General features: G+C 45.9%; 4 protein-coding genes across 5 annotated transcripts in view; 2 read left to right on the forward strand and 2 right to left on the reverse strand.

The window, feature by feature from the left end:
- The window catches only part of cyr (cypher), a 43,348-nt gene extending 32,839 nt beyond the window's left edge, over positions 1-10,509 (forward strand). The window contains exons 1-6 of one of the 2 annotated variants that reach the window (XM_002055456.4): positions 2,689-3,131; positions 3,765-4,578; positions 4,648-4,921; positions 9,044-9,220; positions 9,630-9,774; positions 9,831-10,509. In XM_002055456.4, coding sequence (XP_002055492.1) covers positions 4,007-4,578; positions 4,648-4,921; positions 9,044-9,220; positions 9,630-9,774; positions 9,831-10,198 — 1,536 coding nt within the window. In that variant the 5' untranslated portion in view covers positions 2,689-3,131; positions 3,765-4,006 and the 3' untranslated portion in view covers positions 10,199-10,509. Of the gene's footprint in view, positions 1-2,688; positions 3,132-3,764; positions 4,579-4,647; positions 4,922-9,043; positions 9,221-9,629; positions 9,775-9,830 lie in introns of those variants that run through there. The other variant, XM_070207477.1, reaches the window with a different exon arrangement.
- Positions 143-2,402, reverse strand: LOC6631892 (zinc finger protein 768). Its single transcript, XM_002055457.4, has one exon. The coding sequence runs from the start codon at positions 2,297-2,299 to the stop codon at positions 344-346; it is 1,956 nt and encodes a 651-aa protein (XP_002055493.2). The 5' UTR covers positions 2,300-2,402; the 3' UTR covers positions 143-343.
- Positions 10,510-10,642: 133 nt separating the features above from the next.
- Positions 10,643-12,703, forward strand: LOC6631890 (uncharacterized). Its single transcript, XM_015170928.3, has 2 exons — positions 10,643-12,397; positions 12,458-12,703. The coding sequence occupies exons 1-2, from the start codon at positions 10,748-10,750 to the stop codon at positions 12,635-12,637; spliced, it is 1,830 nt and encodes a 609-aa protein (XP_015026414.2). The 5' UTR covers positions 10,643-10,747; the 3' UTR covers positions 12,638-12,703.
- Positions 12,704-12,788: 85 nt separating this feature from the next.
- On the reverse strand, positions 12,789-15,458 carry LOC6631888 (testis-expressed protein 10). Its single transcript, XM_002055453.4, has one exon. The coding sequence runs from the start codon at positions 15,381-15,383 to the stop codon at positions 13,428-13,430; it is 1,956 nt and encodes a 651-aa protein (XP_002055489.3). The 5' UTR covers positions 15,384-15,458; the 3' UTR covers positions 12,789-13,427.
- Positions 15,459-15,663: the final 205 nt, after the last annotated feature.

Below are 15,663 nucleotides of genomic sequence, written 5' to 3' on the forward strand. Positions count from 1 at the left end.
GTGACTGCGTTGCGCACTGCAAATTGCTTTACAGCGTTCAGCCCGATTGAGTTGCATTTGACTCTGATGTCAGAGCCAAATACAGCTCTGCGCTCCTGGGTTGCATTCGTATTTTATTTTTCCATAGGCCATTGCAAATCTGTTTTAAAATTTTGAAAACCAGCAAGCAAATGCGTTTTATTGAACCGTAATACACAATTTTGTGGAATTGCTTAAAGTGCACATACATATACCTATGTATGCGCATACATATATATATCTATTTCCTCATTTCTATTTACAAAATGTTTGCCACGGGTTGATGGGGAGGGGGGATGGCTGGCTGGCTGGCTAGCTCAATTGCTCAGTTATCCTCAGTCTCCAATGTGATTTCATAAATCAATTCGTCGTCATTATACTCCTGGCCAACCGGTTGGTACTGCTGCCTCTGTTGTGTTTGTTGGTCAAGTGCAGGCTCCAGATACTGTTCATCATCGTCCAGTACCTCTTCGTGGTGATCATCTTCGGCTACCTGCTCGACGAGCAAGCCCTCATCCTCGTAATTGCTTTGATCGAACTGCTGCACATATGGCTGCTCATCTTCTACCTCCTCGTGCAAAAAGTTGCCATTGACTGTTTCGTAGATGGCATCGTTGCGGGCTTGCTCTTCATCAGCATCGACGCCAACGCCATCGATGCCGTCAACGCCATTGGTGTCCGCTGATTCAACAAGCAAACCGGCATCCTCATCATAGTCTTCTTCTAGCATGCCCGGCAGCTCATTGCATTCGCCCATGATGTCACCATCCTCGTTGGGTGTACGGCTTTCATCTTCATTGACCAGGCGTCGTGTATTACTTCGGCATTGGATTGAGCGCTTGTGCGCATCGAAGTAGTTGATGTCTGTGAATTCCTCCTGGCAGAGATGGCACACATACGTATCCTGATTCAGGTGCATCTCTTTCCGGTGTCGTGCCATTTTGTGTGCATCCCGGCATTGCATACCACAGAACGGGCACTTTAGCATCCGCCGCTTGCCCATGTGTACGTTGCGTATGTGCTCCTGCAGTGAGAAGTTCTTATAATAGGCTTTCTGGCAGTATTGGCATTGGAATCGGCGCTTCTTCTCGTGAGTCGCTTCGCGGTGCCGCTTCAGTTGTGTGTTCTGTGCAAAGGTTTTGCCGCACATCTCGCATATGTGCTCTTTCTCCAAATGCCGACGCTGGTTGTGTACGCGCAAATCCTGCTTGGTGGAGAAGTACAGCTTGCAGGGCTCGCACACATATGGCCGGATGCCCATGTGACGTCGGGCATGCCCGGCCAAGTATTTACAATCCCGATACGTTTCGGTACAGTAGATACACGCGTAACGGTTTGTGCCAGGTACCATGTGCGTCTTTTGATGCTTGGACAGTTTGGATTTGTGCATGACATCGGGGCAGATGCCGCACTCAACCGGCAGCTTTTCATCATGTACACTGCCAATCATAGAGAACTCTACAATAGGCGTACCATCTTCATCAAAGTCCACAATGGTGGCAATCAGCTCGTCGAATAACAAGTATCGACGGGGTCCCTTGAATAGGTCCAACATCTTTTCACTGGGTTTAGTCAATTGTGCCGGCTCCTCGCTTTCCTGCACGTCTGACGCATCCATTTCCTCATAGGCATCGCTGTCATCTATTAGCGAATGCGTTACATAGTTCCGCACCAGACTTTGTGGATTGGGCTTTGACTTATTGCGGGTGACCTGTACTGAAGTCCTGGGGGCTGTTGACAGCGTCGTCGTAGTTGCCGTCGACTCAAGCTCGACTGCCACAGATTCTGACTGTGGTGAGGGTGTCTGTACGTAGTTCCATTCAAAATTCTGCTGATCTTGTTCCACACCTTCTTCATATTGTTCATATTGCTCGTACTGTTCTTCGACCTGCGTACCATCTTCTTCCTCCTCTTCCTCCTCCTCGACTAGATCATCTAGATCATCTGGAAACTGCTCCGCCTCCATATACTGCACATTCTCGAATGGCTCGTCTTTTGGGACGCGCATCATGGCCTGCTGAAGCTCGGGATAATTGACCAGTTGTTGTTGCAACTGAGCGTTGTCGATGAGCAACTGCCCTTCGGTCCCATCATCGTTTATTAACAGGAACTCCTCATTTTTAAAATCTCGCCCCACATCCACAGCATCTAGGACCACATAGTGATTGTTGCCATCCGCATCGTCGTCGTCGCCGCCACCATCGTTGTTCTGCTCGGAGAATTCTGATTTCGTGGGCAATACGAATTCAATAATTTCTGACATGTCGATGTTTAGGCTCATCGGACTGTGTTTGCAATTGTTACTGCCTGTATTAATTTATTTAGCCGCTTCGCTTGTATTTATCGTGTGGCATTAGTGATTAGTGATGAAAAAATGCTGGTGTGACATCTGTCGATAGGTTGTGGAGGCCAGTCGATCGATTTTAGAACCTGTCATGCGATATATTAACGCTCCTATCGCATAACAGCAATCACTGATATATTCCCAGTTAAAATTTTTTAAAATTTATTTGGCTAGAATATAGCTTTACTTAGATTTGAGTGAAAATGCCGAAAAAGTTATTGCTAAAATATTAAGCACTCTCTTTTCACTGTTTTTTTAAGTGCTTATATATTTTGGTTAATTGCGATTAACGATTCATCGATTCATTTGCAACTGTTATCGGAAATCATAGATCTCAAACTGTCCCAAGTTGGCAGCTCCGTTAGCTTTCAATCCAAATTCGCTTTGGCGCCCAAATCACAGAGCATGCGTACCAACAACGGTCGCGTCTTCTACTCACTTCGTTTTATCATCATTGTTGGGGCTTGCGGTTAGCCAACTTCTTGGCCATCCGATTCGCCACACAGTGCATTTCGTTGGCGCTTGCGGCTTATTTGATTTGCACACTTGGTAGCGTGCGTTTGTGCCGGAGCATTGTCGCCGCCCGTGTTGGATACGTTAGCTGTTTTTTTTTCTCGTCTTCTTCTTCTGCGTCTTCTGATTGTTATTGTGTGTTTCTCTTGCATTTTCGTGTGAAGTGCGCGCATGCGTAGCTACCGTTAGTTAAATATTTTAAATTTGCGGTCTTCTGCAGCACTAATAGAAAATTTTGTAATTGACGCGATATTGTGTAAGCATTTAAACTCACATTAATTTTACAATTTTTGTTTCTGTGTTTCTGTGCGGTTAAGTTAAAACTAGCAAAGTGATATTCTTAATAAAAGAATGAAATTATTGAATAGTAAAAGGATGTGCTTAGAGCCTTCGGTTTTTTTTTTGTTTTTTTTTTTCCCTTGTTTTCGTCAAGGTGAAACGAATGTGTCTGCGGGTTTTTGGCTGTGCCCTTTTCAATAAAATGTTTTTACTTTCGAACTTGAACGGCTAATTGTGGCGATTACAATAACAGCAACAACAAAATATGGCTAATAAAGTGACCGTCTTCACCTGACAACAGCAGCTAATAAATAAATAAACAAACAAACAAACAAACAGAAATCAAATAGTATTACGCAAAGTTGCAAACGCATTATGTTGATGTTGATTTAAGCTTAAGTTTGCTTTTATTTGCCTTTATTTGATGGCTGCTGCAATATCTGGCTTATTTGATTTGACTGACAAATGCAAACTTGACCCGCTTTTGCCCAGTCCAATATTAGATTTAAGCACAAATGTGTGGCAGCCGGTGGCCAGTTGCACGTTGACCAGCGGCAAATTGGCCTTAATTTGCTTTGCTGTGTTTGTAACATATAAATTTTCATTTCAGTTGCTTAGGCCTGGGCGGCTGGCCAAAGACGTTGCTCATTTTGCAGACGCGACCAGATTCTCAAGACCAGGCCAATTAAGAGCAACGTTGACGTCGCCGAAGAGCTTGGCAGCAAAAAGCGACCACAAGAAGTGGCAGCAACAGGTGTTGGCAACGGCAACGCGACCAAGTGGCATCATTTGCGGTTGCACTGTTGCCAGTTGCCCGCGTCGGGCGCAACGGGAAATTGGAAAATCGGAAACATGTTCTTGCGGCGTCGCGGCAAGTCGCATAGTCGCCTGCCACTTTCCGCTCTTATCGGCCTGATGCATCGGCAAGTGGAGCCGCAACAGCAGCAGCAGCAGCAATTTGTGTGTCATGCTGGTTGGGCAACCAGAACGGCAATCGCGCTGGGCGTGTTTCTAGCAGCCGCATCTGCAACAGCTTTGGGCACACCTGCTGTCGCCGCTGCCGCCGCTCCAGCTGCCGGCTCAATGCAAATCCAGATGTTGCAGGTGAACTGCACGCGTGAGCTGCTGGACATGCAGCTCACATTGAGTCGCACATTTCGCGGCCTGCTTTATGCCAAGGACTTTCCATTGGAGTGCCGGTCACGCGGCCAGGATGCCACGCAGATAGCGCTGCGAGTGCCCACCTCTGGCTGTGGTGTTCGCGCCGAGCCGCTGCCAGATGGCAGCATGGAGTACACAGTCCGCATCATGCTGCAAATGGAACAGAAACTGCGCCAAAGTACCGACATTCTGCGCACTGTGCGCTGCCAGCTGCCTGCCAAGGCCATGGGCATGCCCTTGCCGCCGCTGCACGGACGAGATCGGTATGTGGAAATGCGGCCATTGAAAGTTAAACAAATTCAATTTTAAATTGTCCTCAAAATCTCTTGCAGCAATGCACGAATGCGTGCTTTGGCCGTTGTCGCGTCCTCTGCAGCTGCGCATGCTTCGCATCATATGGATACGCCGCGTGTACGCATTTGGCTTGAGCTGGGCGGCCCCAATGGTTCCGGTTCTGTCGAAGTGGGCGTGGCAACCACTCTAACTGTGCGCGCCATAGTGCCCGGCACAATTGGTGTGCGCGTCGTGGACTGTGCCGCACTCGACGGCTTGGGTGAGTCGACACAGCAGCTGCTCGACGCCCGCGGCTGTCCCATAGACGAGCAGGTGAGTCAATCAAATTGAACAAATCGCATAATTTGCATAACTTGCGAACGATTCTGCGATACGACGCTGGCCAGACAAATAATTAATTAAACATAATTTGAATGTGCTTTAGAGATGAATCTTTGTTGCTTATCGATTGATTGGCAAAACTTTCAATTTTACCAACACTGCAAAAGTGAGTGCAATTTGTGATTCGGCTGGCAACGCCAGTCCTGTGTGCAGCAGCAACTGTTGTTATTGTTGTTGTCGTCGCAGTGTTGTGCAATTGGTGCGCATCATTAAATATAACGGTTATTACAACACTCAACCAGCACTGACGTCAGCAGCGAGTCAAAACCGAAAACGGTTAGACGTAATTACGCGCGCATCGTTAGAACAGTTTGCGTTTGCGTTTGCGTTTTGCGCCTGCCCAGCCAAGCAGCTTAGTGGCCATTAAAAGCAACTGCCTCTGCCTCTGCCTCTGCCTCTGCCTCTGCCACTGGCACTGGCTCTGCCAAGCGTTCTTCAGTTCTTCTTGAGTAAATTAGGAGGTCACAACAATTAGCCAACAGTGGAACACATAGATATGTATATTTGGCGTTTAACATTTTGACATGGCTGCCCGCAAAGGCAAAGGCAAAGGCAATAGCATTAGCATTAGCATTAGCAATAGCAATAGCAATGCCAAGCTAAAAGCATTTGCATTTGGTCGTCGGCGCCGTCGCAGCTTTGTGCACATGTCATGACAGAAAATGGGTCAAACAAATCTTCTGCTGCTGTTTGGCCATTGTGAGGTGGCTGGCTGGCAAGAAAAATCACACGGCTTAATTTGTATTTTTATTTTAACGGACACCGACACGGACACGGACACGGGCAAAGCCAAGAAAACATTTGCATTTTATGTTTGTTTTATTGTTCGTCACAATGCTAACCCATCAGCCCATCAGTGCCCCAACTCCGTCTCCGTCTCCGTCTCCGATCCCGTCACCATCCATCGTCCCCCGCCAAACGCGCTGCGACGCTGTCTTCCGTTTGAGCACATTTTCGTTTTCTTTCACGTTTAGTTTTATTGTGTTTGCAAATAATTTATGCACCCGTTGCCAGCTTGGATTATTTATTTGGCTCAGAGATGGCTTCTAGGTCAGTGAGCTTTGCTTTGAAAAGTGAAACATTCTGCGGCTGCAGAACAGTTTCTGATCAGAATGTGACCTACAAAAATCTACACGTTACGAATGCACCTGACCTAAAACCCACCCTCGAAACGGTGCAGGCCTGGCCAATGGCAAATGACAATACACAAATAAGCCGAGCTGGTCTTAACTCCAGGCCCCAATTTGGGCGTAGGCTCAATGCCTTGTCCGATCTATCTATATGGCACACATGCTACTAGACAGAAGGAAGCATCTACTCCTAGACTACAAAGTATATATGTTCTTGATCAGCTAGAGCCATATAATGTGTCTGGCTTATATTCGTGTCCTGTTACTCTCATAAAAAAAGAAAACTGAAATCATTTTTGAGATGTGTTTTTCTAAAATCGCAAGCTATAAGAACCAGATGCCTAGATTAGCTTACTTTTAATTGCTTATTATAGTTTTTAGCGGTAGATGTGTAAACCGTACTATATATATATATATTCTTGATCAGCATCAACAGCCGAGTTGATATAAACACGTCTGTCTGTCTCAGCTTTAAATCTATTGTCCTAAAGCCTCGCCTAAGTCCGTCTTTCAAAGCATATATCTGTCGAAAAGTCTTATAAGAATACCTTTCTGATTTGTCAAGACATCTTGACCCAAACTGGGAATCTATTCGTTAACTATGCTAATCTAGAATAGACTAGTATAGCAATAATTTCTAATGAAATCAGCTGAAAGGCAGCCAGATTTAGCTGTGTTTCAAGATACACACACACACACACACACACACACACACATATATATATATATATATATATATATATAGTCTTACTATTCTCCATATATACCCTGTAAGCCTTAGTTCTACAAGAGTATTTAAGAAATTGGTTTATTTATCAGGCGGTTTGTTTCGCTTCTGATGACAGTTTTCTGATTTGGTTTCAATTCGAAAAAGCTTCAGTAGGGTTGATAGAGTTATTATTATGTTTCTTTTATTGAGTTTATTTAATTAATTTAATTTAATTAAATTGGTTAAAGTTAACCATGCGCCAGCCTGGCTTTTATGGCTGTTTGAAGAAAAACCTAGGTCAGTTTTCGATTTAGTGAAATCAGTCAGCTGTGCCCTAGAGCCAAATGGATGTGTCTTTGAACTGATTTGAACTTCCGTTGCAAATTGTGTATTGCTAGTGTTTATAGTTGTAATTGTTTTAAGTTTCTCACAAAAACACACACGTGCTCTTGAGGTATGTAAATTGAAACCAGGTAGCGGCTGCTGCAACTTGTGGCATGCAGCAAGTACAAGTGGCAGACAGCAACAATGGCAAGACGTAAATCACATGAGGCTCTTATTTCATACTCAACCATCTACATACATATATGGCTAATGTACGCTTATATGTCTATGCACCAGTGTTGTCAACATGAAAAAGTAGCTATTATTCAGTGTTTGAAATAGCTAAAAACTGCTGAATCAAGCTGAGAGAGACAAAAGGTTGCCACTTTTTGCGCTGTTTCCCTTGAAGCAGGTTAAGTGCTTCGCTTAAATTGCTTGGCCATGTTTTATGTAAATCATTTTGCTATTGAGATGCTCTATGAACTAATAAAATGGATTCTTCTTATCAGAATAGCTAAATTCGTTTGAAAATAGCCAGAATTTCAGCATTTTTACTGCTAGCCAAATGTAGCTAAAAAGAAATAGCTCAATTGGCAACTCTGCCTGGCACACACAGAGTTCAAAGCTGAGCAGCATTGTTGTTGTTGTTGTTGTTGTTGTTACTGTCCGTGAACTTGGCTTATGGCTTTTGTTACCGTTGCTCGCAACGGAAGTGGCCAAATAATGCACGTGTGTGAGTTGAGTGCGGGGTGGCACTGCCACTGCAACTGAAGTGTTTTCTGTCGTCAGCCACAATTGTATAAGCGGCCATAAACAGTGCCCACATTCGACAAGGGTCAACAGAAACTGGTTCACTTAGCGAACAGTTATACTCTGGACTCAGTTAGGCCAAGTGCTTAGCTAATGCTGGGAGGAACTTTCAATTTCGGGTTCGCTTTAAATATACGTACATATATAAACATTCTTAAAACCCTAAGGCATAGTTGAAACATTTGAATAATTTATGCAAACTGTGTTCGATTATTGAAATGATTTTCACCAGCAAGAAGAGTAGCCCCACACATTGGTGTGTAGCCGACTGTGTAATACTCTGTTCACAGTACAATTACCGATTAAATCAGTCGAACAGAGTTTTCTTGCTGGTCGCTCAAAAATTCTAAACCACAGTGCAGGCTTTCAACTGTGACCTTAGAAGCGGTGAGGGTGGATGTGACCGCAATATTTACGGCTCGATATTTAGAGAAGGTCATTAGTCATTAGTCATTAGTCATTAGACGTCGAGCTGCCAACTCTGTTAATTATGGCTCTAAGCGAAAACTCGACCGATTTTCCATTGGGGATATATTATATAGTAGCTCGATGTTGATATAAGCCACATGATTCCTTTGCAACAAAAAGACGGACCTATGCAAAGCTTAATGACGATAGCTTTGACAATGAGAAAATAGGTTGCATAGAAAATGACAGTCAGATATGGCTATATTGACTTGACGGTTGATTAGGATCGAGGTCTAATATGATGTCGATTATGATTCTGTCAATGTCATCTGCACTTGGTCAACTTGTAAAAATCCAAGGAAAACAGTAATGCATTGCCGAGAAGCTAATAATAGGCTAATTTCATTGAAAATGGGAAACAGAATTTCCAGCATATAGATAAATTGCAAGAATGCACATCTGACAGAAAATGTAAATTGAATGTGAGTTTACTTTTGCTTATTTAAATAAAATTTAATTTCATAATTGTTTTTTTTTTTTTTAATGTACTTAATTTGCTTGCCAGCAATAATAAAGCTCGAAGAGTTTCTCTCTCGCAGTGCGATCAAAATTTTGTCGATGTCATCCGAAGATAACAATTAAATACGAATACTTAAACACAAACATTTGCAGGTAATGCCGGCGCTGCACACAAGGTTCAAGCCCGCCGAGGAGGGCTGGTCCAAGCAGCACGAGGAAGATCTGGTCGAGCGGACGTTCATGGCAACATTTCCCGCCTTCAAGTTTCCTGATCGCGAGCGCCTGCACGTCAGCTGCGGCGTGCAGCTCTGCAAAGGGAAGTGTCCGAATGTGAGTAGTGTATATATATATATATATATGTATCTATATAATACTTATATGTGTGTGTGCAAAATTAGCTAAGTAACAGACAAGGCCTGGAATGCATATTAATTAATTGCATTGAAAACGAAAGTGTTTTTGCTGTTGCTTGCGTTTTGTTTGTTTTTTCTGCGTGCAACGGAGCGTATACAATTTTACGTGTGTGTGTGTGTGTGTGTGTGTGTGTGTGTGTGAGTGGAAGGCGCCGCTAATTAATGTGGTTATTGCACCAAAATGCACTGAACTGCAGCCCGCACTTGCCAGGCAGCAGGAACAGCAGCACAAGTTGCCCAATATATATATATATATAATAGTAGTTAAATTGCGCTCGGCTTGTGGCTGTGTCAACTAACCAAATCTTTAACTTGGTCGCATGCAGCTCAATTGTCGCCTCGCCGAGCAGCAACTGCAGCTGAACGCCGACCAGCACCTGGCGCGCATCGAAGTGTTTAACTCATTGGCCGTGACCGCGCCACAGATCGAAGTGGATCGTCTGCGCTACGATCGGCGCTATAATATGAGTGGTATGTAGGATTTGGATAGGGCTGTGCATTGATTTAACATATTTGCTTGCTTGCAGTGGAGGATTATGTGCCGAATGTGCGTCCGCTGGTGGGCGAGGGCACGCTGTGTTTGTCCATATCGAAGCTGGCAATATCATTCTGTATACTGGGCTCAATCTTTTTGGTGGCCGTGATTGTGGCCATCTTTTCGCTGATTCGGACACGTCGACGCCAGCAGGGGCGTTGCGCTGGCTTGGGCTTGGCTGGTGCTGGCACCACTGCCAGCACGTCGAATAGCAGCAGTCGCCTGCACCGAGCCGAAATCTGTACATCAATGTTCTCGTCCAGCAGCGAGTCGGCGCAATCTGCGCCACGTTTTGGCGGCAAATTTTTGATGCCCTTGCCTTACTATCCAACTACTTTGCCCTATGGCCGTGTCTATTAAGTTTGGAGTTTGCAATTCATTTGTAACTATTGTTTCCATTTTGGGCATGTTTTGATACAACAATTCTATAGACTGATGTGGCTTCAATCTCAAACATGAAATTCGTTTAACGAATACTCAACGAAAATACCAAAATAAGTTATAACTGCACCATATGATTAGTTGAAAGCGTCTTGAAAGCATTTTACTTTTTGTCGCTAAAATGCGTTTTGATGCGCTTTCATTGTATTAATTGTAGCATTAATTTCAAGCACATTCAATTTTTTTTTTTGGCTTAGTATACTTAACAGTGCAATTGTAATAAAATTTAAATTTAAAAACTATCGAGTCTTTTCGCGGCTCTTTTCCATTTCGATTGTTTGATATGGTTTTTGACAGGTTGGCAGCCCCATGAGCCAATTAGTGCCAGTCCGATATACCGATAACGAAAACGATAACAAAAACGATAGCTCGCATCGGCCAGCTGAAGACGAGCACGTTGTGTTGTGCGGTTCTGTGCACTTTGAAAGATTGTGTTTTGTTTAAAGGCCATTCGACGCATAAATCAAGATGACGAAGACACCGCCAAAGGGGCGCAAAAAGCCGACAACTCGTTACTTTGATGCCGCGGCAGTAAAATCCGAAGACGGCGAAGCGAAACCAGCCAAACTAAAACGCAAACATCAACAGAAGTTCACAGGTGATTTTCTTAAGATGCAGTCGCATGACAAAAACAAAAAGCTACACAACAAAAAGCGGCCGGCGGCTACTGAACACCCCAAAAAGCAAAAGATTCCGCAGGAAGTGTTAGACAAGTATTCACGTGGCGATGCCGTAGACTCGCGGGGTGTCAAAACGCGCCACTTCAAAGAGAAGCAGCAGCGCAAGGAGATCTATTTGGAGTATGCCACAGAACAGGCAGCGCGCACAGAGCTGCTGCTACAGGAGACGGCCGGCCAGCTGGAAGCTGATGAGGAGGAGATTACTGCCAGCTATCGTCAAGAGGAGATTGCGGCCAATGTTGATCTGCAATCGGCGGCCAAACACTTTAGGCTCAAGCTCGACTTTGGGCCGTACACCATGCGCTATACAAAGAATGGAAGGCACTTGCTGCTGGGCGGGCGACGCGGTCATGTGGCTGCCTTTGACTGGGTGACCAAGAAGCTGCACTGCGAATTCAATGTGATGGAGAGCGTATCGGATGTGCAGTGGCTGCACGTGCCCACCATGTACGCGGTAGCCCAAAAGGAATGGGTCTATTTCTATGACAAAAAGGGCACTGAACTGCACTGCGTTAAGCGGCTGTCGCGCGTCAATCGCTTGGACTTTCTGCCCTATCATTTTTTGCTAGCCGCTGGCAACAGTGTAGGATACGCATCTTGGCTCGATGTCTCAATTGGTGAGCTAGTCGGCAATTTCAATACGGGCCTTGGCGACATACGCCACATGCGTCACAATCCAAGCAACGGTGTGCTCTGCATCGGTGGCGGCAAGGGTGTTGTCTCCATGTGGTCGCCCAAAGTTCGAGAACCGTTGGCCAAGCTGCTCTGCCATTCGACTGCGATGACAGCGCTCACAGTTGATCCCAAGGGTGTGCATCTGGTCACCGCTGGCTTAGACCGAATGGTGAAAGTGTGGGATCTACGCAATCTTAACGAAACGCCGCTGGCGATCTTTCGTCTCCGTCTGCCTGCCAACGAGGTGGAAGTATCGCAGCGCGGCATGTTGGCGCTCTCGCAGGGCACCTACTTGGAGACCTACACGGATGTGCTTCATGGCGGTGGCACTGCAAATAGCAATAAGCTGCCCTATCTGCGCCAGCGTTGTGATGCCTTTGTGCATGGCATGCGCTTCTGTCCATATGAGGATGTGCTGGGGGTTTCCACGGCAAATGGCTTTCAGTCGCTGTTGGTGCCGGGCTCCGGTGAGCCCAACTACGATGCGCTCGAGGATAATCCATACGAGACGAGTAAACAGCGTCGCGAGCACGAGGTGCACGCACTGCTGGAGAAGATACCACCCGAGCTGATCACACTGGATCCGAATGAAATAACTGGAGTGGATGCGCCCACCCTACAGGAGAAGGTCGATGCCAAGCGGCAGCTCTTCCACCTGAAACCGCCGCGTATCAACATGAAAATGCGCCACAAAATGAAGGGACGTGGCGGCAGCGCTAAGGCGGCACGCAACAAGCAAATAGTCAAGGATCTGCAGCGCAAGGTGCGTAGAATTAAGACGTTCCCTTTCCACATTATAAATCAAAAATATTTTCCTCTACAGGAGTTTATTTCGGAGGTGCGCAAGGCCAAGCAGGGCCTCATCGCCTCCCACAAGCATGGCGATGACGGCGACAATGTGCAGCAGGCGTCAAGTGGGAAGGCCAAAACGCCAAAACCCGTACGCTCCGTCTTGGATCGCTTTAAGCCCAAGCCCCAGAAAAAACAGAAGCCCACTAATTGAATATCTGATAGTAGTTTCTTTTATATAATAAATTGTTAAGTTATAATTTCTAAATAACAAAATTCACATACTAGGACACTTTTAACTACATTAAGGAAATTACTTAGCTGTCGGCAGATTTAATTAAGTGCAGCTTATTTTTAATGCTCAGAGAATCCTCTCTGAATCTCGCGGAGCGGAGCTACCTTTGCAAACATTCTAGCTATCTTCTATACATACAACCGTTTAACTATGGGAAATGTATTCTTGAACAGAGTCGGTGCTTATAGTCCGATCTTTATGAAATGTTTAAAAGGCTCTGCCCTTGTTACTCGAGTAATGTATGAATATTTGGCTCGACTTGGGCGCCATTTCATATATAAACAAATGAATGATTTGTGAATTGAATGAATTTCATCAATACCGATTTTAATTTTGTATGTTTATATTTTTAATGCTTTGGCAACATTCTATGGACAGACATCAGAATTATATCGTAATTCTACATAAGGTTATTTGATCAGATAACTTTTCTGTTAAAATTTATGTACTTATATATTTAAGCTAAATATCAGCATTGATTATGCGTCATAAATACGCTAGGTTGTAGATATTGTTTTAATTTTTAAGGCCCATCTATAATTAGGAAAACAGCCTGACTGTATACATTGTCTAGAAAAGGCAGTTGAACTACATAGAATAGAACGTTAGAATATTTTACAAGCATGGACTGCGAGTAGGCTGGTTGGCTCCAGCCTATTACAATTTAAAAGTTTAGTAAGAGTTGGCATTCAGCAGCATCTGACATGCTTCAATCGTAGCTGAGAATGCACTTGAGGTAGTTGGCCACGCGGTCGGATGCGTTATTTTCCATTTCCTGGAGAGTTGCCTGCAATTTGGCAAGATCGCCAAAATGGCGGGCATAGTAGAATAAGTTTAATATGCGCCTTTGGTTCTCGAAACGGCTTTCCTCCGTGCTGAAGTCGCCTGTGACCAGCAGCTGCTCAATGTTCGCAAGCACCTCGGACGCACTATCCATGAGCGCCGTCATAAAGACAACGTTCTGCTGGCGGCAGAGCGTTGACATGGCCGTCAAAGTAACATCGGCGACACTGGGCTTGAGCAGCAGCTGGGGCAGATAGCCGAGAAACTTCGTAAACTGATACTTGCCGCCGTAGCCCTTGTAAAGTTCATTGCGCTGCACAATCAGGCACAGCAGATTGAGCACCTTTGTGGCAACGCCCTCGCGTGTCGTAAACTGCTGCCCCACGTAGGCGTCAATGCAGTTCTGCATCACAGTGCCCATATGATGGGCCTGAAGCTGCAGCAGTGCCGCACCATTATCCAGCAAGAGGGCGCGCAATGCGGCCACCAGACGCAGCTGCTCATCTGTGGTCAATGTGTGCAACTGGCGCAAGCATTGACTTACATAGTGCAGCAGGGGACCGTAGTCGTCGCCCTGTTCGCTATCAGGATGCGGCCAGAAGTAGCAAACGAGCTGCACCAGGCTCAGGTTCTGTGCAATGCACAGTTGCCCGCCAGCAGCTGGTGCCTTCATCTTTTTTCCTTTTTTCTGTTTCAGACTGTCAGCCATGGGCGTTTGCTGGTACGGATAATTGCCTTCCTTGAGGAATATGCGTGCAAATTTGCCTGCATATGTCCGCCGCATCCAGTCGCTCAGCTCGTGCGTGCTTTCCTGCTGCGTGCTCTCGTACTGGCGCACAAGTTGCCACAGCTGTGTCATGATGTTCAGCAGCACGTGCAAACTGGCCGCGGCATCAGCATTGAGCAGCTGGGTCTGCTGCAGCTGTTGTGGGCGCACCTCCATCCAGTTGTCGTGCAATAGCGGCATAAGCTGCTCCACATAGCTCAACAGCTGCTCGTCCTCGGCTTTGCGTGCTTTTTCTCCTAGAATGGTGTGCAAATCCCGCCTGTCGATTAACGGCGGACGCACCACATTGTAATACTGGGGCGTCGCGGCATTATAGTGGACGACACGTGCTGCTGGCCGGGCATTTTTGTCGCTCTTGCCTTGCTGCAGCAGCGTGCTGAGAATTTGCTGAAGGCGCAGCAGCACCTTGGTCCGCCACTTGATGGTCGTCAGCTGTCCCTGTCCCTGACCCTGGCCTATGCGCACAGTTAGCAAGCGATTGGTGTGCTGGGTATCGTGGCGCTGCCGTGATATCATGTCAATAAAGTTACTGATAATGGTGCTGGCACTGCGTTCGGCCAGCAGGCGGGATGGCACGCGCTGCAGCAGCACGTCCAACAAGAGCAGCGAGTCCTCCTGTATAGCTGGCTGCACATGCGTCATGGCACAGCGCAAATAGGCGGCAATAATGTGAAAGAATGGCGCAACGGCGTCAACTGGCAACGCCTCGAGTAGCACATCTAGTGTCTTATACGATTCGCTTCGTACATCGCGCTCCATGTCCAATGCGCCGGCGGCAATTCCCTGCAGCAGCTCATTGAGATGGCCGATGAGATGACTGGCTTGGCCGGCCTTGACGGCGTCGCGTACATTGCGCAGTGCATCCGTGCGAAACTTGAGGTTGTGATGCTTTAGTCGGGATAGAGCCTCTTTTAAATTCAATTGGCGTTGGCCGTTATTTGTTGGCAGGTAGGATTCCTTCAGCTGTTCGCGTATTTCAATTTTGCGCACCTTAAAGTCTGTCTTGGTCACATTAAGGCCCTTAGGTAGCTTGGCACCTTTCAATTTCACTTTTGCCTTTTCGGCACGTATATTCTTCTTGTGATGTCCACCCATTTTATGAGAAGATTAAATTTACAATTTGAATCAAAACATGTGCTGCAGCCGGCACGGTTGTACGTATACAAGATAAGAATCGCCAATCGACTTATCGATATTTTCCAGAGCTACTGTAATCAGCAGTGCTGCCAACTTATTGCAATTTTGACCAGCTCTGCATGATGCAGGCGCGTAATTTGAATGGCTGCATTCGAATTTTGAATAGCTCAGTAAACTGGCGAACTGGTCCCTGGCGCCGTAGCGCTTGCACAGTTTATGGCGAAGAGTAATTAGGCAC

Source organism: Drosophila virilis, chromosome X (genome assembly GCF_030788295.1).
Source record: "Drosophila virilis strain 15010-1051.87 chromosome X, Dvir_AGI_RSII-ME, whole genome shotgun sequence".
Taxonomy (NCBI): Eukaryota; Metazoa; Arthropoda; class Insecta; order Diptera; family Drosophilidae; genus Drosophila; species Drosophila virilis.